The 25,881-nt window shown below is 42.1% G+C and overlaps 1 protein-coding gene across 4 annotated transcripts in view; it reads left to right on the top strand.

The window, feature by feature from the left end:
• Trip11 (thyroid hormone receptor interactor 11) overlaps positions 1-25,881 on the top strand; it is a 79,127-nt gene that overhangs the window by 48,946 nt on the left and 4,300 nt on the right. For 3 of the 4 annotated variants that reach the window (XM_006515382.4, XM_011243986.2, NM_028446.1), the window contains 5 exons: positions 1,534-1,633; positions 17,549-17,630; positions 18,380-18,494; positions 19,052-19,168; positions 19,302-19,446. In XM_006515382.4, the coding sequence (XP_006515445.1) occupies positions 1,534-1,633; positions 17,549-17,630; positions 18,380-18,494; positions 19,052-19,168; positions 19,302-19,446 (559 nt within the window). Of the gene's footprint in view, positions 1-1,533; positions 1,634-17,548; positions 17,631-18,379; positions 18,495-19,051; positions 19,169-19,301; positions 19,447-25,881 lie in introns of those variants that run through there. The other variant, XM_006515383.3, reaches the window with a different exon arrangement.

Genomic DNA, 25,881 nt, shown 5'->3' with positions numbered 1-25,881 from the left:
TGTAAATCAAAAACAACCCTGAAATTCTATCAGAATGCCCAAGGCCAAAAAAAAAAAAAAACACCCTTCAAGTGACAGCACATGATTGCAAGGATGTGGAGCAAAAGGAATACTTCTCCATTGCTGGTGGGAGTGCAGACTAGTACAACTACTCTGGAAATCAGTCAACTATGAGAGTGGTTTTGATGGTGCGATGACAGGGTAGTTCTTCTGACATTTAGTAGGCTAGGGATTATCAAAAGTATATTTATTGTTGGACGTGGTGGCACATGCCTTTAATCCCAGCACTCGGGAGGCAGAGGCAGGTGGATTTCTGAGTTCGAGGCCAGCCTGGTCTATAAACGTGAGTTCCAGGACAGCCAGGGCTATACAGAGAAACCCTGTCTCAAAAAACCAAAAAAAAAAAAAAAAAAAAAAAATTGTAATTTATTGAGAAATACTGTATTGCAAATTTAAACAGGGAGAACAAAATATTTTACAATAAACTCTTGACTATCTGTGCAGTCTAGAAGTAAGGTGGATTTTAATCTCCATTAAACTCAAACTATAAGAGTAAAGGAGAGGGCTGGTGAGATGGCTCAGTGGGTAAGAGCACCCGACTGCTCTTCTGAAGGTCCAAAGTTCAAATCCCAGCAACCACATGGGGGCTCACAACCATCCGTAACAAGATCTGACACCCTCTTCTGGAGTGTCTGAAGACAGCTACAGTGTACTTACATATAATAAATAAATAAATCTTTAAAAAAAAAAAAAAAAAAAAAAAAAAAGAGTAAAGGAGAGCCTGTGTCCCTACAAAGGGGTTAAAAGGCTAGTAGCCAGTAGACCAATTTGAGACCTCATTTTCATTGCCCAGAGAACAAAGGGTTTCTGTCTTGTATAAGGCACTTGCACAAACTGATGGTGAGACAGTGAGGTAGAGATACACAAGCTCTGAGTACACTGAGTTATCCATACCAGTGTCAGGGCCATACTTGTTCTTGTGATCATGTGCCTGATGCTGCTGAGAGTTCCTGTGCATTCTTGTTGATGGTGGGCTTCATTTAACAAGTGGGGGATTTGCTTATGTGTTAGCTTACAAAAATTTAAAAGAACAAAACCATTTGTTACTGAATTTGTTGACTGTATATATCTTTTAAATGGTTTATCTTGTTACTGTTACTTAAAAAATTGTTATCTTTTAGTAGCATCTTTTTTTTTTTTTTTTGAGACAGGGTTTCTCTGTATAGCCCTGGCTGTCCTGGAACTCACTTTGTAGACCAGGCCGGCCTCGAACTTAGAAATCCGCCTGCCTCTGCCTCCCGAGTGCTGGGAGTAAAGGCGTGCGCCACCAAGCCTGGCCTATAGCATCTTTATTTAGTTTCTGTAAAAGGGCATGGATCCATTGTAAAGGGTTATGAGGTCAGTAGGTTGCCCATGGCCACTGAGGTGCAGCTTCGCCACTGGCTGAGCTATTGATTGATTCTGAAGCACCTCCCAGCCCAGTAGTTGGCAGGACACTTTGCACACTGTTTTTAATAAGCTTTCCTCCCCCAGGAACGTTTGGATGAAGCAAATGCTGCACTGGATTCAGCATCAAGACTTACAGAACAGTTAGATTTAAAAGAAGAGCAAATTGAAGAACTTAAAAAGCAAAGTAGGTCTTTTTTCTTTGTTCTCTCTTACCGTGCTTCTGTTGACTCTGGTGTGCTCTTCTGCTCTACCTTGGCACAGCTGAGTGAGGCAAGGTTGTTGGACTTCAATTGCTTCAATTTGCATCTGAATCTAATGGAATGAGAGTCATTCGGAGAGCCTGGCTGTCCAGTCAGCTCTCCTGGATAGTGAGCTGTGACTTTGTGTTGCCTGTCACCTATTGATCAAGGGGGCTGATTTGACTGATCCAGTTTTTATGGTTTTGTCTTCTTGATGATAGTTCATGGTACAGCTGATATCCAACAGGCTAGAGAGGGCACATTCTCAGGTGAGGTACTGGGTAACTCTGTGAAGTTACACTCAGTGGCTAAGTTGTGCATGGCCTTATCCCCAGGCACTCAGTACACTTGGGTTTGGTGCTTGTAAAGTTTCCCAGTTCTGTCCGTTCTTTAAAGCTGATGCCTCTACTCATTATCAACTGAACCTCAATGATAGGGTGGGTCTAATGGCATCATTAAATCTAATTCTTGTTTAGGTATAGCCAGGGGCTTGAAGCTTTTCTGGGGCTGTGTAATTAGTAATGATTTAGAGAGATTGGGTAGGTGGTAAGAACCTAGGAATGCATTGGCTGAGATGTCTCTGTTGCCATAGCAGTAACACCTCTGTTAAGAAATTAAGAAATATATACCATGTATCACAAAATGGAGATCAGAAAACACAAAATAGAAGTAGCTGGAACAACAGAGATGCTGTTAAAACAGGGACAGTGATGTGGACACTCAGAAAGTAAGCCCACAAGAACCACTGGCCCACAGGTACAACCTAAATAATTCAGCCTAGATCCCCCAGGAGACCCCAAGTGAACACAACAAAATAGTAATAAATGCAAGGGAGTTGGCATCACTGGGATAACTTCACTCTGAGACATTGTTCTGAGTTTTGATATTATATGAGTTGATTAGCATGGGAACTCTGAGTCTCACGTAGCCCTAGAACTAGGCAGCAGGGGACCAATGGAGTGTGCATCTGTTGTGAACAGGCGCCCTAACAAAGGCTTAGTGCTTAGTCTTTTCCTTACTTGCTATTAGTGGAGACCATCAGTCCCCTCTAGGTCATAGACACTGAGATGGCCTTGCAGGTCTCTGTACTGGCACCAAAGCTTCTATCTTTCCGCACCACTAATTCTATCAAGGGAATGGGTGTTTGTAAAGTGCCTGACTTGTCCTCTGCTCTCCGTGGTTCCTGTGGAGATATAGTGGTGTCCTTCTTACTGTGCCCTCACTATTGAAATGACTTCTTTAAGGAGAGGAAGCATATTTGTGAATATAATCTAGCTAGCTAGAAGGCCAGTGCAACTGCAGTGTCAGTTGGAAGCTGTGGTGAGACAAAGGAACCTGAGCACCCAGAGGACTGGCCAAGGCCTTCTTGGGGCTGAGCTGTCAGTGGAGGGGAAACGGTGAGTTCTGCATCAAATCACTTGTCTGAGTGTGACATCTTGGTGCCAGGAGCCCTGGATATCAAAGGCCATGTCCCCTTTAGACATTTACCTGAATCACTCACAGTAGACCATGGTCACATAAAGAAGAGTCTATGACTAACTATTATAGTGTTTGGTATTTGGACAAGCACCTATTTAAACTTCTAGGAGTAGAAAATTTTCAGTTTTTCTTCATTGTGTCTGGTAGGGCAGGTGGCCGAGGTTCCTATTTGTGTAAAATATAGTGAATACTCATTATTAGTAAGTGGGAACTTTGGGCTCATTAGGGGTCATTACTAGAGAAAGTTGTGCTTACTTCTGCTTGTACAACTGCTATTTGAAAAAGCCCAGGGAGCCAGTGCGGCCCAGACAGGAAAGGAACACCATGACCGTTGGTTCTGTTGTGTCTCTAAGTTATTCCTGCCTTCAAGAGCGTCTAACAGTGTTTTCTTACATTACCTCAGCGCTTAGTGCCACTTCCATATCTCTAAACACAAATGTAATTTTTATTTTCTCAATGCTGTATTCTTGATTTGATAATATAAATAAATTCTTGATTGGCTTACTTATTTCAAAAAGCATCCCTGTATGTTTTTATAAGTCATTAAGTACTTTACATGTTGATTGATGTTGTAATACTGTACTTTATTTTTAACACAAAAGTTGGCCAGACAGCAAAAGTTTTTGCCAGGAGAAACAATTTTGAAAAAGACAAATTGGTTCTTGTTGCAAGAAAATACACAGAGACTTGAATTATAAAGGCAGAGTATTGTTTTATTTCTAAGCCTCTGTAGACTAATGATTAGTTGATATGCTGTTTTAAACATTTAGACAATATTAGGAAGTTTACTCTAAGAAGTGGTGTTTTGTTCAGAATGGTTGCTTATATCATTAATACCTAGATATGATTCAGTCCAGCCAAACATAAGGAAAGAGTGGTTATATATGACCCCAGTACTAAAGCAGCAGAACATGGATGACGTCAGTCCCTCTTAGAGTATGTGATTGCTAATGTTACGTACGTGCAACTATGGTTTTGAGGTAAGGGCATTTATGGGCCCTGTATGAGAAGTATGAAGACAGATGCATGATGCTCTACTGGTCAGTAAGCACTGGATAAAGACCAGCTACTCAGCTTCTCATTGGTTGCTGTGTAGAACGCTAGATAGGCCCCCCTTTCAAGGAGCTAAGGAAATGGCATGTGACAAACATCGTAAGATAATAATTTAAGACAGTTGTGCACATCAGTGGCCCTAAGTGGCATATTTAGTTCCTCTAGAACACTGTTAAGGGGCAGAGACTTAACAAAAGTATTAAACCACTAGTAGGATTTCACTTAGCAATTGTGAAAACTGTTTAAACCATAAGAACTAGTTAAGCTAATGAACCCCCGCTGCCAAGAGATCCTACGGAAGCTGTATTTTAATAGGCAATGTTGACTGGTACAGGGGTCACTGTTGTGCTTCTGGAGATGTTCTTTCAGCATTTCACCTGGAACACTCCTTATAACATAGTTCCGAAGACTTCACATGCTGTCCTGTACTTGTAAAGTCAGTGCACCATCCATGAAGAGAGTAGGACAGTGTCTTTTAGTTCATCAGAGTTGAGAATTCCTAGAGACTTGGTATTAAGGAGAAAATATCACATGTTAGTACAGTGGAGTCATTAAAAATATGCTGTCATGTATGTAGGTGGGTGCTTTTCTTTTCTCAGTTTTCTTCATTGCCCTTAAGATAAATTCCTGTGCATTTGAAAATGTTTAGATAAATTGAAATGGAAGGTAAAAGATGGTTTTTGATTTGGTAATTAATATTAAAAAGCATTGAGTTTTGTGGTATGCAAAGAAAAGTATGTTTCATAAGCAATAGAAACTTAGTTCTAGTTTAGGAACATCTTTTGTTCTACCTGCTAGTTTATGCCTCTATACAGTGAAAATAGTTTATGTCTTCACTGTTTCTATGCTATGGGTGGAACCCAAGGTCTTGTCTTGTGCATGCTAGGAAAGTTATCTGTGTCCCAAGCCCTATACTTGTACCTTAAGGCTTTCATAACTAATTTTAAATAATAGTGGTTACTTTTAAAAATGTCTCCTATGAGTTGAAAATGGAAAACTTTCCTTAGAATATTTTGAAAAAGAAAATCTATTAAGTGTATGTAAATGAGCCCCCATAAAACTCACTCTAATATCTGAAGCATAAAAACATGTTTTAAAGCTACAGAGGCAAAATGAGCTTGAAATATTTTACATGGACCTACCTTTATAATGCTGCATGGTTGAGTTTTTATTTTAAATAAAGACATTCCATTTTCCAGGACATGATTTATACAAGAAAACATATACTGTCCTGTTGAACATAAGCCAAATACATTCCCAGACGCTTTGCTGCCCAGATCTTTTGAGAGAGTTCTTTTTAGATGTTTTTGGCAGAAGTGGTGGTTTTAGAGGAAACATATAAGAAGTACCAGATGAAAAAAAAAAAAAAAAAAAAAAAAGAAGTACCAGATGAAATTTTCTGAGTTGCCATAAATGGTTAAAAGTTACTTGTAATGATATAAACATCTGGGTATGCTCAACAATGCCCACATTTAAATTAAGGGAAAAGAATATTAGGTAAATAAGCTGTTTCGTACTTCTAGTTACATTTTAAATGAGTTTGACATTAATATCTAAATGATGTTTTAGAAATTACAATTGAAAACTAATTTTTATAAACAAAGGGGAAACGAAATTATGTACTTGGAGAATATTTTGTGAACTTTATCTCCTTTTCCTGAGTAATGGCTGAATCACTCAGTATGTAATTTATTTTATTTGTCCTTTCCAGAGATCACCAGTCATTCATTCATTATTGTATCAAGTGTACCTTGTTTATGTGCTGAATACCAAGCACTGCATAGGCCCTAGGATAGATAGGTGACAAGGTCTCCTTCAGAAGGGTTACAGTCAGGCGCGGAGAGCAGGAAGACATGTAATCAAGTACACACAAGGACTTGTTGTAAAAGACCCAGAAGCGACGGACAGCTGTAGGGACACAGCAGAGCAGTCTCATGCTTGAACTCAGCTGTGACAAGGACACAGTAGAGCAGTCTCACACTTGAACTCAGCTGTGACAAGGACACAGCAGAGCAGTTGCACACTTGAAGTCAGCTGGGACATGGACACAGCAGAGCAGTTGCACACTTGAAGTCAGCTGAGACATGGACACAGCAGAGCAGTTGCACACTTGAAGTCAGCTGGGACATGGACACAGCAGAGCAGTTGCACACTTGAAGTCAGCTGGGACATGGACACAGCAGAGCAGTTGCACACTTGAAGTCAGCTGAGACATGGACACAGCAGAGCAGTTGCACACTTGAAGTCAGCTGGGACATGGACACAGCAGAGCAGTTGCACACTTGAAGTCAGCTGGGACATGGACACAGCAGAGCAGTTGCACACTTGAAGTCATCTGGGACATGGACACAGCAGAGCAGTTGCACACTTGAACTCAGCTGGGACAGCACAAACGTGGACTGTGCGAGCTCAAGGCAGGCAAAGTCCCAACAGGCAGCAGGAGGTGAGTGGGAAATCCCACCCCTGCCTGAGGAGCTGTTGGCAATGGGTAGACTTTGTGAGGAGTCATTTTTCTTTTAAGAGTGCAGTCCATACTAAGGCAGCTCAAATGGAAGACACACATCCAAAAATATATGTACAGGATACCTTGGACTTGATAGCTTATAAATAAAAGGATACAGAATAAATAGTATCATTTTTTTTCCCAAATATAAAAAGGGAAAAAAAGCCACAAGGTTAGGTGGGTAGAGAAGCGGAAGAGGGATTTGGGAGACTCTGTAGGAACAGGTAAGTAAGATTAAAGTATCCAAGAACTAGTTTTAAAATTTTTAAATTGTTTTGAAAGAGTTTTCTGTACAAGTAGTATTCCATTGTACTTGGCACTAGTGGTACAGGAGGGTAAGGAAGATTAGTGAGTGATGTATCTCTCCTTTTAAGTGATGGATGCATACTGGCTAAGTAGATTGGTAGCTAGGGAAAAATCATTCCAAATGGAGGGATTCACATGAAATGAGGTAGCATATTCTGAAATGTTGAAAGAGTAGAGTGCATGTGAGTATGTGTTGGTGTGGTGGGTGTGTTGGTGTGTTGAGTGTGTTGGTGTGTTGAGTGTGTTGGTGTGTTGGGTGTGTTAGTGTGGTTGGTGTTGAGGGTGTATTGGTGTGTTGGGTGTGGTTGGTGTGGAGGGTTTGTTGGTGTGATGGGTGTGTTGGTGGAAGCATGTGTTGGTGTGTGGTGGGTATGTTGGTCTGGAGAGTGTGTTGGTATGGTTGGTATAGAGGATGTTTTGGTATGGAGGAAGTGTTGGTGTGTTGGGTGTGTTGGTGTGGAGGGCTGAGAAGGTAGAAGTTTAAATGATTTGCTGGATGGGGAAATGGAACTCAGTCTTGAATCACAGCAGTTTGTAAACTGTAAATACCAAAACAGCCAAGGAGATGGGCAGAGGCGGGGCCATCCTGTTGCCATGGCAGCATGCCGTCCTTATTACACTGGGGAGCAGCACAGTTGGGTTATCTCCTCTTCAGTCCCCCAAAATAATCTTGTCATGTTTTAAGTAAGCTGACAGTTTTGTGTTAGGGTGCATTCTTGTTTACTCATGGCTACAGACTGGACAGGCCTGGTAAAAACTGGTGAGTTGAAGTGTTTCTTGTAGGGGCAGTGGATTCTCAGCTCAGCCCCACTGTTGCTGTATAGGCTTGGGAGTCCAGTGCTTCAGATCGTAAGTCTTGCAAGGGATGGTGAAATTGGGATTTTATTTTTTTAGATTTATTTATTTATTATATGTAAGCACACTGTAGCTGTCTTCAGACACCTCAGAAGAGGGCATCAGATCTTATTGCGAATGGTTTGTAAGCCACCATGTGGTTGCTGGGATTTGAACTCAGAACCTTTGGAAGAGCAGTCAGTGCTCTTAACTGCTGAGCCATCTCTCCAGCCCCTGGATTTTAATTTGCTAGATCACGGCTTTCTTTCCGTTAGAGCTTTGTAAGAGCTGTGTGTGCAGAACAGGGCACTTCTTGGGGCATTGTGCATGAGGATTTGCAATAGGAAGCTTTCAGAAGTGAGACTGAGGTCCAGAAAACCTTTTGCTCTTAGAGGATTTGACATGGAACTAATATTTACTAAGTGGGAAAAGTAATACAGGTTTCCTTTTCAGAAATAAAATTGCAGCCCTATCTTTGGGATATGTCTTGTCTATGCAAAATGTTTAAAAAATATATACTATATAAGGATGCTTTTAAAACTTTCTGTATGGAACTGTAAGTGATCTGAATTGATAACAAAGGGTTGAATGAAACTAGTAGAAAGGGAAAGCATATTTGATTTGCTGGCATTAAAACAGTATTTATATGTGGTGCTGGTGAGAAGGCTCAGTTAGTAAAGTGCTTACCGGTAGTTTGAGTGTGAGGGCATGAGTTTATTGGCTCTCCTATAATGTCAGTGCTGGAGAGGATAGACAAAAGGACCTCTGAGTCCTGGTGGCCAGCCAGTACAGGGGAGTCAGTGAATCTGAGGGTCAGTGGGAGACTGTCTGAGAAAATAAGGAGTTAAGTAATTGCAAAGGACATCCAACAATGGCCTCTGGCTGTCACACACATGCATATGCATATACACCTATATGCCTGTTTCCCCCTTGCCATGCACACGCATGAACACTTACATACACGTATAAAAGTGTATAACTATATAAAATCTCTTGCGCTGGTCCAGTGATAGAGTAGTTGATTCTCACTAGGCTCAATCCCCAGAGCTGAAAAATCTCAGTATTTCCCTGCTCCTTCACCTTTCCCTTCCACTCCCTTCCCTCTGTCTCTGTCTTCTTTCAAGTGTGCATAGAGATTCCAATTAACTATGTAAGTAATATAGTAAGTCCCTTTTATTTTCATCACAAATTATCATGTTGTAGCATTCATATTAATGATATTGTACTATATTAATGAAATAAATTCATTGCCAACAAATATAGGATTTTAAGTGTTACTTTAGGGGCTGGGGACATATCTCAGTTGGTAGAATACTTGTATACCATCCACACAAGCCCCAGAGTTTAATTCTCAGCACTGAATAGAGCAAGCATAGAGGGGTGTGTATGTAATCTCAGCCCCAGGAGACATAGGCAAGAGGGCTGGAAGGTCAAAGTCATCTCTGCTTGCAAAGCAAATTGAGGGTCAGCCTGGGCTACATGAAACCCTGCTCAAAAAAAAAAAAAAAAAAAAAAAGAGAGAAGAAATTAATTAATTTACTCAGCAATTAATTATGATGAGACAAAAGACAACAAACAAAAAACACCCATTCACTATGTACTCTAGACCTTAAAATCCTACCCTTCATAGGGTTGAAGACAAAATGGTTTTGTTACTTCAAGTTGTAAATAGATATGATAGTCTTTTGAAACAACATTTAGCATTAAAAGTTGTTTTTGTAATAAAAGGACTGTTTGGAGGCCTGGGAAGATGACTCGGTAGGTAAAGAACTTGCCGTGCACTGCGTGGATGCCAAGAGGCCGTGAGTGGTTCCGGTGCTTTGGAGGCAGGCAAGGGATTCCCACAGCGAGCTGTACAGTTAGTTAGACCAGCCAAACAAGGGAGCTCTTGGGTCAGAGTGAGAGGCCCGGATGCAGAGAAGCAGAGGAGAGCAGTCAAAGAAGAAACGGGATGTCTATCTCTGGCCTACACACACACACACACGCACACGCGCACACACACACACACACACACACACACACACACACACACACGGCGGGGGGTGGGGGGCATCTACTTTCTAGCTTTTACCTGGGTTATAGTTAAAGAAGCTGTATTATATTAAATTTAAAATTGTATCAAGTTTAAATTTCTTCTGGGGACTGGAGAGGTGGCTCGCTGGCTAAGAGCGTGCACTGCTTTTGCAGAGGATCCAGGTTTGGTTCCCAGCACCCGCACCCACACCCGCACCCGCACCCGCACCCGCACCCGCACCCGCACCTACACCCACACAACCACCTGTAGTTCTAGCTCCAGGTCCTGGGACCTCTTCTGGCTTCCTGGGCACTTGTGCTCCTGTACACTGTGATCGGTAGTTTCCCGTCCGCTTGACGAAAGTTAAGTTACCTGGGAAAGGGACCCTCAATTGAGGAAAAGGCCCTTGACCCAGTTGGCCTGTGGACCAGCCTGTAGTGCATTTTCTTGGTTGATGTGGGAAGTACTCCCCAGGGCTAAGGTACTGTATGCCACAAGAAAGCAGCTGCGGAAGCCACAGGAGGCAGTCAGTGAGCAACATTCCTCCATGGCTGTTTCTTCATTTTCTCCTTTCAGTTTCTGCCCTGGCTTTCCTCAGTGATGGACTGTGCTGTGAAACTACAAGCTGAAGTAAACCCTGTCCTCCCCGAGTTGTTTATGCTCATGGTGTTTTCTCACAGTAACAGAAACCTTAACTAAGGCATATATTTACTCACACATAGCCATATATTGAAAAATCAAATATTTTTAAAAACTACAGAGATTGCCAATGCAAATAAGATCTCACATCCAATTTATTTATTGACATTTATACAGACAAGTGAAATTGTCTTTCAGACATTTTTTTCTTTCTTCCATTCACTCCTTTACATTGGCTCTTAAAAAAATGAGAAAAACGCAAAATAAGGGAGAAAATGACAAAGTATGGATATCAATCAAAATGATATGTATAGTTGCTGTTGATTGGAGCAAAAATTTAATTGCTATTTTAAGAAATCAGATGAAGGGTTGGAGAGATGGCTCAGAGATTAAGAGCACTGGCTGCTCTTCCAGAGGTCCTGAGTTCAATTCTCAGCACCCACATGGTGGCTCACAACCATCCATAATGAGATCTGACACCCTTTTCTGATGCATCTGAAGTCAGCTACCATGTACTTACGTATAATGATAAATGAATATTTGGGCTGGAGCGAGCGGAGTTGACTGGAGCGAGCAGAGGTCCTAAAAATTCAATCCCCAACAATCACATGAAGGCTCACAACCATCTGTACAGCTACAGTGTACTCACATACATAAAATAAATAAATAAATATTTAAAAAAGAAGACGGAAGGAAGGAAGGAAGGAAGGAAGGAAGGAAGGAAGGAAGGAAGAGGGCTGGAGAGATGGCTTAGCGGTTAAGAGCACCGACTGCTCTTCCAAAGGTCCTGAGTTCAAATCCCAGCAACTACATAGTGGCTCACAACCTCCGTTACAAGATCTGACGCCCTCTTCTGGAGTGTCTGGAGACAGCTACAGCATACTTACATATAATAAATAAATAAATCTTGAGAGAGAGAGAGAGGGAGAGAGAGAGGGAGAGAGAGAGAGAAGGAAAGAGGGTCTGGCAGTGGGAGCCTGGTTCATCTCGGGTTTCTGGGTCTCTCTGGTCTTCACCGTTATCTCATTGAGCTGAATGGAGTAAACCAGTTCATAGACACTTAGTCTTGAGATAACAGATAAATATAAGAGCTCTGATACGCTGTGAGGTGTTCTCTGAAGACGGTATCATACACTGTCATTAATCACAAGGAAATGAAAAGTTGCCATGTGCCGACTTGTTACACATTCGATTTTGATTCTGAAACCATGGCGTCAGCTCTGGGTATTTGAGAGCTCTGTGGTGGAAGATTTATGGTGTCACGCACGCACTTAGAGTTATGCTTTCTCCAGATTAGACTCAGTCTCAGCTGATTCATTGCTTAAGTTGACAGTGCTCCCCAGCCCTAGCTTGCATTTCTAAAGAAGTATTTGGGTGTGTGTGATTATTCACAGCGCTGTTATATTTGGACTAGAACCCATTTCTGAATAAGAATACTTTGCCTGCCCATATAAATATAGTTCTGATTTCAAATTGTGGTTTGAGTTCAGTTTCTGTAGAGAAATAGTCAGGATTTCTGAGGGGAAGAGAGTGAGTGTTGCTGGAGAAAGAGATGAGTCTCAAGGGACTTAGGAATGGGTGTGTGACTTCCTTTTCTTCTGAGCTCTCAAAATTAATCCATTCCTTCCCATGCTCTCCTCTCTGTCCTTTTATTTCTCTTTTGTCTGCTCAAATGTACATTTACGCACATGGGTCTGAAGCAGTCCTGTGCATTCCATGGTCATTAGGTCAGAACCAACAGTGAGTTTTAAACTTTGGCTTTAAGGATGCTTTGGCTTTCTAACTTACATTATTAAAAGATCTTTCATCAGAACCTTTGTCTTATGAGTTTTACTCTGGAGATGTTTATTTATCATGCAGACCTTTGGTTGGTTGGTATTCTTTGAGATGGGGCCTTACTATGTTGCCCAAGCTGGCTTTAGAGTCTCAGCTCAGCTGATCCTTCTGCCTTGGCCTCCTCAGCAGCGGGGACTGCAGGTGCAAACCATAACGCCCAGCTCGTTTATAAAACAATTTTTTATTAGTTGTTATTCTGTGTACATACGATGTGCACTGGGCCGTATATTCGGGCTGTGCTGCACATAGAGGTCGGAAGAAAATTTTCTAGTCAGTTCTGTCCTTCCACCTTTCTGTGGATTCCAGAGATAAGACCCTGGTCGCCCGCCAGGCTCACAGAGCAGCACTTGCCCTGCTAAACGGTTGCCTGGCTTAGCAGCTCGATTTCTGTTTTTCTAGTTTGTTTAAACAAGAGAGAGTGTAATGTAGATTACTATATGGTTCATGTGGTAGGGGATATTGTCCAATACAAATAAGCTGTGAGCCTTGTGCAGTTCTCTCTCCCCTTCCCTTTTCTCTTTTCAGAAAGCTTAGGCTTGCTGGCTTTCAAGCACACACACAGATTTCAGGGTGGCCTCAAATTAGGAATTCTTCTGCCCTGGGCTACTAAATGCTTAGATTGTAAGCATGTACTAACTACCATGGTTGATGTAAATTTTTGTTTTATGCCTACATTGAATAGCAATAAATAAATAAATAAATAAACAAACAAACAAACAAATAAATTGGAGCTGGAGAAATGGTTCAGCAGTTGCTCTTCCAGAGGATCTGTGTTTGATTTCCAGCGCCCACATGGTAGCTCACAACTGTCTCTTAGCTCTAGTCTCTATGCATGCAGGTAAAATAAAATAAAGGCAAAATCTTAAAAAGATTATTATTTTTATGTGTGTGTTTACATGGCTTTATGTGCACCATGTGTACATGTCTCATGTCTGTGAGGGCATCAGATCCCCTGAACCTAGAGTTCCGTGTGGTTCTAAGACACAATATGGGCTCTGGGAACCAAACCTAGCTCTACAAGAGTAGAAAGTCCTGGGCCCCATGCAATTAATTTTAATAATTTATTTAAAATAATATATGTAAAGCACTTAGTAGCCAGGACAGAAGAATTCCTAATTTGAGGCCACCCTGAGCTCTGTGTGTGTGTGTGTGTGCTTGAAAGACAGTTTCCCTTTGATATTATGTGTGTGTGTGTGTGTGTGTGTGTGTGTCTGTCTGTCTGTCTGTGTGTATCAAAGCCAGCAAATTATTATCATTTGAAATATAATCACATTTTAGAATGAGAAGGTAGCAGGGCTAGATATGAGGGGAGTTCTTAAGAGTGCAAGAATGAAGATCTGAGTTTGGACCCCAGCATCCGTGTAAACGGGCCACATGATTACACTCATTCCCATAACCCCAGCACTGTGGGGATCTCCAGGGAGCCTTCAGTGAGACTCTTGTCTCAAGGGACTAAGAGAGTGATGCTCTCCTCTGGCCTCTATGTGAGCACACAGGTACCTGTAGCTGCTGTTCTGTGATTCCTGCTTCAGCTTGCAGATTTGGTGTTTTTCCAGTGGCCAAGAGTTCTGTTGGATCTAGAATGTAGTACTAAGGAAAGGCCCCAATAATGACACATGCCCACAGCATAAAGGATTTGAAGAATCCAGGATAAAATGCTCTACTGAGCCAGACTTCAGTAATACTCCTCCCACTCTTGCCTTTTATTTCCAATTTTAAATTCCTTATTTGAAAAGCAGGAAAGGAAAAATTTATAGGAGATTTTCCAAACACAAACTCGATTTTTATATGATTATGGCAACCATCTCTATTTTGGTAAAGCTAGCCTATAATATGAGTAGCATTTTGTAATTTAGAATTTTACAATTTACAGAAGCACAAGTCACTGCAAACCTTTAATGTGGATGCTTTCTGTTTGCACTCAGTGCTGTAAATCAGCACTATAGTCATCGTATGGGGCAGAAGGAAGACAGAGGACAGACCCTGACCCTACTGTGTCTCAGGACAGTGTGCAAGGGAGTAAGTGAGGGACTTCAGATTGAAGAGTGGGTATGAGTCAGAGTAGCCAGCACTGGTGAATAAGAGAATGCTCTCCATCAGTGGGAGGGGACATGCAGAATTTTGTAGGAGTCAGAAAATATGCCAGACATTGATGGTCAGTTAACTCTTCAAAACCGCCCTGAAAGGATAGCACCAGAATCATGTAATGCTGGAGCAGGTGTTTCCCATGACGAGAACTCAGGTAGACATCAGGTTAGACACCTGTCTCATACCAGGCACAACAATGAGCTCAATAAGGATCATGGTCCTAAATTTTATATTCAAAGCCATAAAATACTTAGAAGATATGTGTCTTAGTCAGGGTTTCTATTCCTGCACAAACATCATGACCAAGAAGCAAGTTGGGGAGGAAAGGGTTTATTCGGCTTACATTTCCATACTGCTGTTGATCACCAAAGGATGCAGGACTGGAACTCAAGCAGGTCAGAAAGCAGGAGCTGATGCAGAGGCCATGGAGGGATGTTCTTTTCTGGCTTGCCTCCCCTGGCTTGCTCAGCCTGCTCTCTTATAGAACCCAAGACTACCAGCCCAGAGATGGTCCCACCCACAAGGGGCCTTTCCCCCTTGATCACTAATTGAGAAAATGCCTTAAAGTTGGATCTCATGGAGGCATTTCCTCAACTGAAGCTCCTTTCTCTGTGATAACCCCAGCTGTGTCAAGTTGACACAAAACTAGCCAGTACAATTGACCCCTTGTCAACTTGACACACAAACACATCACTAGTAAGCCTCAACCCTTACATTCTTATTCATCCCCAAGATCTAAATAACTTTAAAAGTCCCACAGTCTTTACATATTCTTAAAATTTCAATCTCTTTAAAATATCCATCTCTTTTAAAAATCCAAAGTCTTTTTAAATTAAAAGTCTCTTAACTGTGGGCATCACTAAAACAGTTTCTTCCTTCAAGAGGGAAAATATCAGGGCACAGTCACAATCAAAAGCAAAAATCAATCTCCAACCGTCCAATGTCTGGGATCCAACTCACGATCTTCTGGGCTCCTCCAAGGGCTTGGGTCACTTCTCCAGCCATGCCCTTTGTAGCACTCGCGTCATCCTCTAGGCTCCAGATGCCTCTACTCCACTGCTGCTGCTGCTCTTGGTGGTCATCTCATGGTACTGGCATCTCCAAAACACTGCATGACCCCTTCAGTCCTGGGCCATCAATTGCAACTGAGGCTGCACTTTCACCAATGGCCTTCCATGGCCTCTCACAGTGCCAAGCCTCAGCTGCTCTGCTCAACTCCTTCATGCCTTCAAAACCAGTACCACCTGGGTGACCCTTACACGTTACCAAGTCCAGCCAGAGCACAAGGTACAACTTTGGCTATATCTGGAACACAGCCACTGTGCTCTCAGAAAACACTTCCCAGAAGATGTCACCTCAATGATGCTGGTCTCTTCTTAATCACCGCTAATTTCTTAGCTCCAGCTAACCAGCATCAAAAGTCCCAGTAATGCAAAGTTTTTGCTTTAGTAGTTCTGGTATCTTGTTAATCACAGCTGATTCTTCAGCCCCAGCTAACCAGAACTACAGAATCTTCACAATCAAAACAGCAATGGCCCTGAAAAGAGTCTTTAATTTTCCCTCTGAAATTTCACAAACCAGACCTCCATCTTCTGCAGTGTTCTCAACATTATCTTCCAAGCTCCTACACAACATCTGACAGAGCTCTTAACAATGGATGGATCTTCAAGCCCAAAGTTCCAAAGTCCTTCCACAGTCCTCCCCAGAACATGGTCAGGTTGTCACAGGAATACCCCACTCTGCTGGTACCAATTTGTCTTAGTCAGGGTTTCTATTCCTGCACAAACATCATGACCAAGAAGCAAGTTGGGGAGGAAAGGGTTTATTCGGCTTACATTTCCATACTGCTGTTGATCACCAAAGGATGCAGGACTGGAACTCAAGCAGGTCAGAAAGCAGGAGCTGATGCAGAGGCCATGGAGGGATGTTCTTTTCTGGCTTGCCTCCCCTGGCTTGCTCAGCCTGCTCTCTTATAGAACCCAAGACTACCAGCCCAGAGATGGTCCCACCCACAAGGGGCCTTTCCCCCTTGATCACTAATTGAGAAAATGCCTTAAAGTTGGATCTCATGGAGGCATTTCCTCAACTGAAGCTCCTTTCTCTGTGATAACCCCAGCTGTGTCAAGTTGACACAAAACTAGCCAGTACAATATGGGAGTAAATCTTTACAGTACTGGGCAAGCCCAACAAAAAGTAAATTAGATTTCATCAAAATTTCAAATGCTAATGTTTCAAGAGATGGGAAAGAGAAATGACACAGAGAATGGAGAAGTCCCTGGTGAGGGGGCTCCCTAGCCATTCCCAGTCAGGGAAGGAGCCGGTGTGTTAGCCCTATCCTTACATGCAATCTCCTTTTTGGTTGTCCTTAAAATCATTAAGCACCTCTTTCAGCTCAGGCTATCTACTTCTAAGCAAAAGGTAGACTGCTGGAAGGAGAAGTTCTTTAGCCAAGGGGCCTGATCCTTTGGCGTGATTGGCTTGTGAACAGGGCATCTCCAAGTTTAATTTACACTTTACCTATAAAAATCGCCTGGATTCCAACTATTTTACAGGTTTTGTTTATTTTAAAGTACAAATTTAGAAATTTTCTAAACATTCTTTTAAGTCAGCCAGCAGCACTGTACGCTGATTAGCACATGAGAGCCATGCTCTTCATTGTGCTTTGCAGTTTCCTTTCTGAAGAGTCCTTTGCCCTGTCAGCTGAGCTCAGCCAAGGTGTTAGATTCTTAGATACTCTTTGGTGCACCAACAGCAGAGCCCAGCCAGGAAAATGGGGCAAGGGAAATCTAAAGTTGTCCTTTCCGTTCCCTCCCATTAAGAGAGTTGATCTGGAAACACATTGTGTAAGAACAGACAGTTTGCTCTTTACACGTCTGTAAGGAACTGATCATGTGCTTGGAGACGGGCCATGCGGAATACTGCCGCCCTTGCCTCCTAGGTACTTTCTGTAATAGCGGCCTAAGTTCCCTGAACCAAAGAAAAGGTGGCAGCGCCTAGCCGTTGTCCAGTAGAACAGGGGCATGCATTCACATTTCTGAGTAAGTCTCGCTGTGCATTTATCCACGCTGGTCAGTTAACACTGTTTTTATCCCCTGCCTCTTTCAACAGATGAGCTCCACCAAGAGATGCTGGACGACGCGCAGAAGAAACTGATGAGCTTGGTCAACAGCACAGAAGGGAAAGTGGACAAGTAAGCGGAGCCTCCTGGCTCCTCATTTGTTTCATAGGAGTTGCTGTCATAGACGCGCCTAGCTACAGTAGATGTTTCCACGTGACTGCAGTTCAAGAGCCTTTCCTTTCTTATACAGTGAGGTGGAGGTGGTTTCTATGACAGTCAGTGGAATAACTTACCTTCTTTTATTTTTAAAGTCTGTTTCCCAACTCATTTCTTTTCTTAAAATCATATGCAAGAATTTAAAAAAAGATCACTTCTATATGAAATACTTAGAAGATAAAGGTTTATTATTAATATTTTCCTCTACTCACTGCCCTTAGGCAAATATATCTAACATGTTTCAATGTAGGTCTGAAACCTGGTTATTTAGGTAATAATATCTGATGTAATATTATTTAAATTTTTTAACAAATATGGTTGGGGATGCATAACATCTGTCTCCATTGTTGTGTCTCTCAGTGAGACTCACCTTCTGAGGGGTTGAGAGTTACTCCTGCAGTTGGCGGTGGGGCTAAACGGGTAGCTTAATAAGGGGGGCTTAATACTTAGTCCTTTTTATACGTATGCATTTTAAGTTGTCTAAAATATTCCTAATTAGACTTATTTAAAGAGCTACTTTAAAGTATCTTATTATTCAGTCTTTATACTTAAGTATCTCATTGTTTAAATATAAGGAAATGTTTATTTGTTTAGTGTTTAGGGATGGGTGTAGTAGAGTGGCCATGTTAGGTTGACCTCAGCTGTCTCTACCGTGATTTTCCTAGAGTCCTCATGAGAAACCTCTTTATCGGTCATTTCCACACACCTAAACACCAGCGTCACGAAGTCCTTCGGCTCATGGGGAGCATCCTGGGTGTTAAAAGGGAAGAGATGGAGCAGGTGATGAGGCAGTGAAGCACTCGAAGCCCCCTTTCCTCTGTCCACCCCCACCTCTTTCCTTGTAGTTTGCTTGCTCTGTGGTACTCTCTTCCCTCCCTCTCTCCATCTCTGTCTCTGTTTTCACTGGGGATGGAATCTAGCTTGTCTCTCACATGTTAGGGGAGTGCTCCACTACTGAGCTACATCCTGGTTCTCGTTCTAAATGTTTAATTACATTTATAATATAGGGCATCATGGAAAATAATTTCTTTTTGCTGCATATATAACTTGGGTTTAATACAGTTTTCTTAATCAAAGAGGTCCTTTTGTTCTGTTTGTATGGTGTTAGTTTAAGTATTTTACAACTTATAAACCAGTTGTTTTATCAGATGATTGACATTTTTGAGATATGACCATGTCCAGAACATTTACTTCAGATTGTGTTTGGGGTGGCATTTGGTTTTCTCTGTAACCCGTCAGTCTAGGAAACACCTACTCTTCTCTGAAGTCACAGTAGTGGACTCTTATTTTCTTGTCTTGTATTGATAGTATTGTTCTATTTTAAAATGCCCTTACAGCTGTTTGCAGAAGATCAAGGAGGTGTTACTCGGTGGATGGCTGGATGGCTGGGAGGAGGATCGAAAAGTGTGCCCAATACACCTTTGAGACCAAATCAGCAGTCTGTGTTCAATAGTGTAAGATCCAGTTTTATTCCTGCTGAACGTGAATGATAAAGTGATTGCACACCACACTCGTTTGCATAGTATCAGATTTCTCCTGTATCATTTTAATACAACCCCAGTAATATTCCAAAATATTTTCTCTTAGTCTTTTTCAGAACTCTTTGTTAAATTTCTGGAAACAGAATCTCATCCATCTGTCCCGCCTCCAAAGCTGTCAGTCCATGGCCTGAAGCCTCTAGATTCTCCAGGAAGAAGGAAAGCTGACACAGGCATACCCGAAAGTTTTAGAGGTAAAATCAGGGACATGGTTTTCCCTCAGTGGTAAAAATCAAATGCTTAACTTAAGATTTGTTACTGATTTGTTACTCATGATTGTGACAAAGTTTTCAGTGTTTTGAAGTTGTAATACTGCTCCTAAAATTCTAATGTTGTTAAATTTGGGCCTTATATGTTTTTGTAGTTTATTGTTTATTTGTTCAATTAATGCAAACAGTATGAAATATTTTCATTTTTATGTAGGACTAATTCCCAGAGTCTTCATGAGAAATCTTTCATTGGCCGTTGCCACACACCCTTAAGTCATTTATACATTATAGTATATTTATACATACTATAGTATATTTAGAGATACTGAGGTATATTTATAGACATTGTGGTAACTAGTGATTTTATTTTACTTAGCAGCATAAGTCACTTTGAACTACTCTTTTAGAAATGTTAGTGAGCTAGTTACATCTTTGCTTTGTCCCTGTTTTCATTTCTCTCTGATGGTATTTCTTATTAAAGTTACAAGCATAATTTATAGTCTGAAAATGATTTTCATCTTTGGTTATTCAATAACCAAACTTTGCCACATATATAATATAAATAATGTTGGTTTAGTTAAACTGATGTAAACATCTAAGAATGTGGCATGTACCCTTGCATGTAGAAAGTCTGTCTAAAAGGAAATAATTGGTAGTTACATGTGTGTAACTTTGATCACACTGGGTTGTAATGGTCTTATTTATTTTATATTGATGATATTGGCATATAGTAACATTTCTTGAATTGAAAGTTAATTACCCACTAGACTATAAACCAATTTCTTTTTCCCAATAATTTACATATTTTAGTATAGACTTAAGGAACATATCATATGCTTCCTAGTTCATATCATGCGTTATAGTTAAATTTAGATAAAATATTACAGAATTTCTCTTCTAGAATTTTTTTTTGTTTTTTTTTTTGTTTTTTGTTTTTTAGGTTTGATACTGTTTTATTACAAGTGGGAAAAACCAGGGCAATTTACAATTAGTTCAAAGCAAAACTAAACTCCAACTGTGCACATACCTCAATGTCCAGTGTCTGGGATCTACTCATAGTCTTATGCACTCCTCCAAAATACCTGAGTCATTTCTCTAGATCTTCCCTCCACAGCATACTAATCTTGTCTTCTAGGCTCTGGCTGCTTCTACTCCATTTCCACTGCTGCTCTTGGTGATCATCCCTTAGTACTGGCATCTTCAAAATGCTGGAGGCTTTTTGCTGTAGCTGGGCTTCACTTTCATCAGTGGCCCTGTGACACAGTGCCAAATCTTAGCCTCTCTCTATGATCTTTTCATGCCTTCAAAACCAGCACTTCTTGGGTGACTCTCGTACTACCAAGTTCAACTTCCAGCACAAGATATGACCTTGGCCACCTCTGCGCCACAGGTTCTATGTGCTGACCCTAAGAAAACATTTCTCAGAAGATATTGTCTCAATGATGCTGGTTTCTTTTTAATCACTTCTTCAATTCCAGATGATCAGCATACATTGTCCAAGCAAAGCAAAAGGTTTTACTTTATTCATCTGGTCTCTTGTTTTTTTTTTTTTTTTTTTTTTTTTTTTAGCTGTCACTAGGGTTTTTTTTATTTTAATCATTCTTTTATATTATTTATTTATTTACATACTTCACATACTTAATTACTTATTTGTTTATTTCTTTACATTCCAAATGCTACTCCCCCCCAGCTCCCCCCTCAAAGAATTTCTCCTTCAGGCTACCTCCCCTTCACCTTGGGCAGGACTCCCACCCCCTGTATAATCTTACCCTGGCGCATCAAGTCTCTGCAGAATTAAGCATATCCTCTCCCACTGAGGCCAGACATAGCAGCCCTCTGCTAAACATGTGCTGGGTGTCTCAGACCAGCCCATATATGCTCTTTAGTTGGTGGCTCAGTCTCTGGGACCTCATAGGAGTCCAGGTAAGTTGGCACTGTTGATCTTCTTGTGGGGTTTCTATATCCTTGAGAGCCTGCAATCCTTCCCCTAAATCTTCCATAATGGTCCCTGACCATCATCCAATGTTTTTCTGTGGATGTCCACATCTGTCTCAGTCAGCTGCAGAGTACAACCTCTCAGAGGGCTACGATGCTAGACTCCAGTTGGCAAGCATAGCATAGCATTATTAATAGTGTGAGGAATAGGTGTTTGCCCATGGGATGGGTTTCAAAATGGACCAGTCACTGGACAGCCATTCCTTCAATATCTGCTTCATCTTTGTCCCTACATTTCTTTTAGACAGAACCAATTTTGGATCAAAAGTTTTGTAGATGGGTTGGTGTCCCTATTCCTCTATTAGGGGACCTGTCTGGCTACTGGGGTGGTCTCTTTTTTTTTTCCATTTTTTATTAGGTATTTAGCTCATTTACATTTCCAATGCTATACCAAAAGTCCCCCATACCCCCTCCCACTCCCCTACCCACCCACTCCCCCTTTTTGGCCCTGGCATTCCCCTGTACTGGGGCATATAAAGTTTGCAAGTCCAATGGGCCTCTCTTTGCAGTGATGGCCGACTAGGCCATCTTTTGATACATATGCAGCTAGAGACAAGAGCTCCGGGGTACTGGTTAGTTCATTCTTCTAGAATTTTTAAAACTCAGTCCCTCCCTCCCTTCCTCCTTCCTTCCTCCCTCTCTCTCTCTTTCTCTCTCTCTCTTTCCATCTCCCTTTCCTTCATGAGAGCTCTGCTAGGTATATGTATCAATCAGAGGTGATCAGAATTTTAGCAGGGTTTGCATGGAAGACACAAGCTTAGTGTCCTCCTGTGTTCACAGAGTGTAGAGACTAGTGTCCTCCTGTGTTCACAGTGTGTAGAGACTAGTGTCCTCCTGTGTTCACAGAGTGTAGAGACTAGTGTCCTCCTGTGTTCACAGTGTGTAGTGTCCTCCTGTGTTCACAGTGTGTAGTGTCCTCCTGTGTTCACAGTGTGTAGTGTCCTCCTGTGTTCACAGTGTGTAGTGTCCTCCTGTGTTCACAGTGTGTAGTGTCCTCTTGTGTTCACAGTGTGTAGTGTCCTCCTGTGTTCATAGAGTGTAGAGACTAGTGTCCTCCTGTGTTCACAGTGTGTAGTGTCCTCCTGTGTTCACAGTGTGTAGTGTCCTCCTGTGTTCACAGTGTGTAGTGTCCTCCTGTGTTCACAGTGTGTAGTGTCCTCCTGTGTTCACAGTGTGTAGTGTCCTCCTGTGTTCACAGTGTGTAGTGTCCTCCTGTGTTCACAGTGTGTAGAGACTAGTGTCCTCCTGTGTTCACAGTGTGTAGAGACTAGTGTCCTCCTGTGTTCACAGTGTGTAGAGACTAGTGTCCTCCTGTGTTCACAGTGTGTAGAGACTAGTGTCCTCCTGTGTTCACAGTGTGTAGAGACTAGTGTCCTCCTGTGTTCACAGTGTGTAGTGTCCTCCTGTGTTCACAGTGTGTAGAGACTAGTGTCCTCCTGTGTTCACAGTGTGTAGAGACTAGTGTCCTCCTGTGTTCACAGTGTGTAGTGTCCTCCTGTGTTCACAATGTGTAGAGACTAGTGTCCTCCTGTGTTCACAGTGTGTAGAGACTAGTGTCCTCCTGTGTTCACAGTGTGTAGTGTCCTCCTGTGTTCACAGAGTGTAGAGACTAGTGTCCTCCTGTGTTCACAGTGTGTAGTGTCCTCCTGTGACACAGTGTGTAGTGTCCTCCTGTGTTCACAGAGTGTAGAGACTAGTGTCCTCCTGTGTTCACAGTGTGTAGTGTCCTCTTGTGTTCACAGTGTGTAGTGTCCTCCTGTGTTCACAGAGTGTAGAGACTAGTGTCCTCCTGTGTTCACAGAGTGTAATGTCCTCCTGTGTTCACAGTGTGTAGTGTCCTCCTGTGTTCACAGAGTGTAGAGACTAGTGTCCTCCTGTGTTCACAGTGTGTAGTGTCCTCTTGTGTTCACAGTGTGTAGAGACTAGTGTCCTCCTGTGTTCACAGAGTGTAGAGACTAGTGTCCTCCTGTGTTCACAGTGTGTAGTGTCCTCCTGTGTTCCCAGAGTGTAGAGACTAGTGTCCTCCTGTGTTCACAGTGTGTAGTGTCCTCCTGTGTTCACAGAGTGTAGAGACTAGTGTCCTCCTGTGTTCACAGTGTGTAGTGTCCTCCTGTGTTCACAGTGTGTAGAGACTAGTGTCCTCCTGTGTTCACAGTGTGTAGAGACTAGTGTCCTCCTGTGTTCACAGTGTGTAGTGTCCTCCTGTGTTCACAATGTGTAGAGACTAGTGTCCTCCTGTGTTCACAGTGTGTAGAGACTAGTGTCCTCCTGTGTTCACAGTGTGTAGTATCCTCCTGTGTTCACAGAGTGTAGAGACTAGTGTCCTCCTGTGTTCACAGTGTGTAGTGTCCTCCTGTGTTCACAGTGTGTAGTGTCCTCCTGTGTTCACAGTGTGTAGTGTCCTCCTGTGTTCACAGAGTGTAGAGACTAGTGTCCTCCTGTGTTCACAGAGTGTAGAGACTAGTGTCCTCCTGTGTTCACAGTGTGTAGTGTCCTCCTGTGTTCACAGAGTGTAGAGACTAGTGTCCTCCTGTGTTCACAGTGTGTAGTGTCCTCTTGTGTTCACAGTGTGTAGAGACTAGTGTCCTCCTGTGTTCACAGAGTGTAGAGACTAGTGTCCTCCTGTGTTCACAGTGTGTAGTGTCCTCCTGTGTTCACAGAGTGTAGAGACTAGTGTCCTCCTGTGTTCACAGTGTGTAGTGTCCTCCTGTGTTCACAGAGTGTAGAGACTAGTGTCCTCCTGTGTTCACAGTGTGTAGTGTCCTCTTGTGTTCACAGTGTGTAGTGTCCTCCTGTGTTCACAGAGTGTAGAGACTAGTGTCCTCTTGTGTTCACAGTGTGTAGTGTCCTCCTGTGTTCACAGTGTGTAGTGTAGTCCTGTATTCACAGTGTGTTTAAAACTTTGTGTCCACTTGTGTTCACAGGACGTAGAACTCAGTTTTGTTCTGTGCTCAGGGAGCGTAGAGCTTAGTAGGCAGGCAGTGCAGGAGATTTTCCAGTTTGGAAATCTGTTGGTCACAGGAAATCCAAAGTGGGAATCCAGAAATGCTCAGTCACAGCTGAGTATAATGAGTTTTTCTCTGTCATTGTCTCTGGAGCCTGCTTTTTTAGTTTCCCATTGCTTAAGAAGGGACTTTCGGCCAAGTGTGGTGACACATACCTTTAATCCCAGCACTAGGGAGGCAGAGGCAGGCAGATTTCTGAGTTCAAGGCCAGCCTGGTCTACAAAGTGAGTTCCAGGACAGCCAGGGCTATACAGAGAAACTGTCTTGAAAAACCAAAAGAAAAAAAAAAAAAAAAAAAGAAGGGACTTCCAAGGGTTTGCTTGGCTCTCACCAATAAAAGTTGTTAGTGTCTTTGGGTAATAAGGTAGAATTGTAGCCCCTAAGACAGGTCATAAGCCAAATTCTTATTCTAATGAAAATGAATTGTAACTGCCCGAGTTGGTAGAGAAATGCTACCACTAAGAGTGTCTGCAGCCTTTGAGTGCTGACACAATGACTGAGTGTGCATTATTTGTTCTTCTGGTAAATTAATTTTAATTACTGTGACATCACTATACTATGATATGCCAGCATTTTTCATAGGTATTATAATCATTGGGAAATCTTAAGTTCTCAAGGCCTTCATCTCTCAGGTAGGTCTGAAAAGTATTTACCCTGCAACATACACACCATCATTTCAAAGTTGTTACAGTAAGTGTAGTTTTCAGGTATATAACTAGTATTTGAGGATACAAATATTTCTCGTCTCCTTTTCTCCCATCCCCCCTTCTCCATTTCTTCTCTTCTGTGTGTGGGTCTCTGATCGCCATGACCAGCAGAGTGAAGATCAGCGTGAGGCAAGAAGAGAGTTCGGTTCAGCAGGACTAAGGAGCTGGTGTTGGTTCTGACCATGAGTGTGGATTTTAGGCATATTAAGTACAGCATAATTTGGTGGAAAATTATCTGGTGATAAATGACTCAGTCCTGTGTGCCTAATAAAGCTTAAGACATGACTAAATCAAAACTCTTTGTAAAGTACATCTGACATCATCCAAATGGGTTCTGTAGATGGACTACATGCGACACCTTCTATATAGATGGGTTTTATACACTGACAAGCTCACTCTGAGAGTCTGCAGGAGTATCCAGTGTGGTCTTGGCCATACAGATAGCACACTGAAGGGACAGACGGCCTGTGTGGCTAGCGTCCTGGCTCCCCTCCTGCTTATCTGTGAGCCCAGGATCTCCATGCCTCCCCCACTTTTGCCCATCTATTTTTCATAGATAGATTCTGCATATAGGATCCAGAACTCAGAAGCATACAAGTTTAATTTGTAGGTAGCCAAATACAGAAACCTAAAGCACATGCGGATCTTTTTTGTTTGTTTGTTTTACCAGAAAATGGTTTGAATGACTAGGAGTGAATTTTCATGAGGTTTTC

This window comes from Mus musculus, chromosome 12, assembly GCF_000001635.26.
Source record: "Mus musculus strain C57BL/6J chromosome 12, GRCm38.p6 C57BL/6J".
Lineage (NCBI taxonomy): Eukaryota > Metazoa > Chordata > Mammalia > Rodentia > Muridae > Mus > Mus musculus.
The sequence above is the reverse complement of the archived record's forward strand: the minus strand, read 5'-3'. Positions and strand labels throughout refer to the sequence as shown.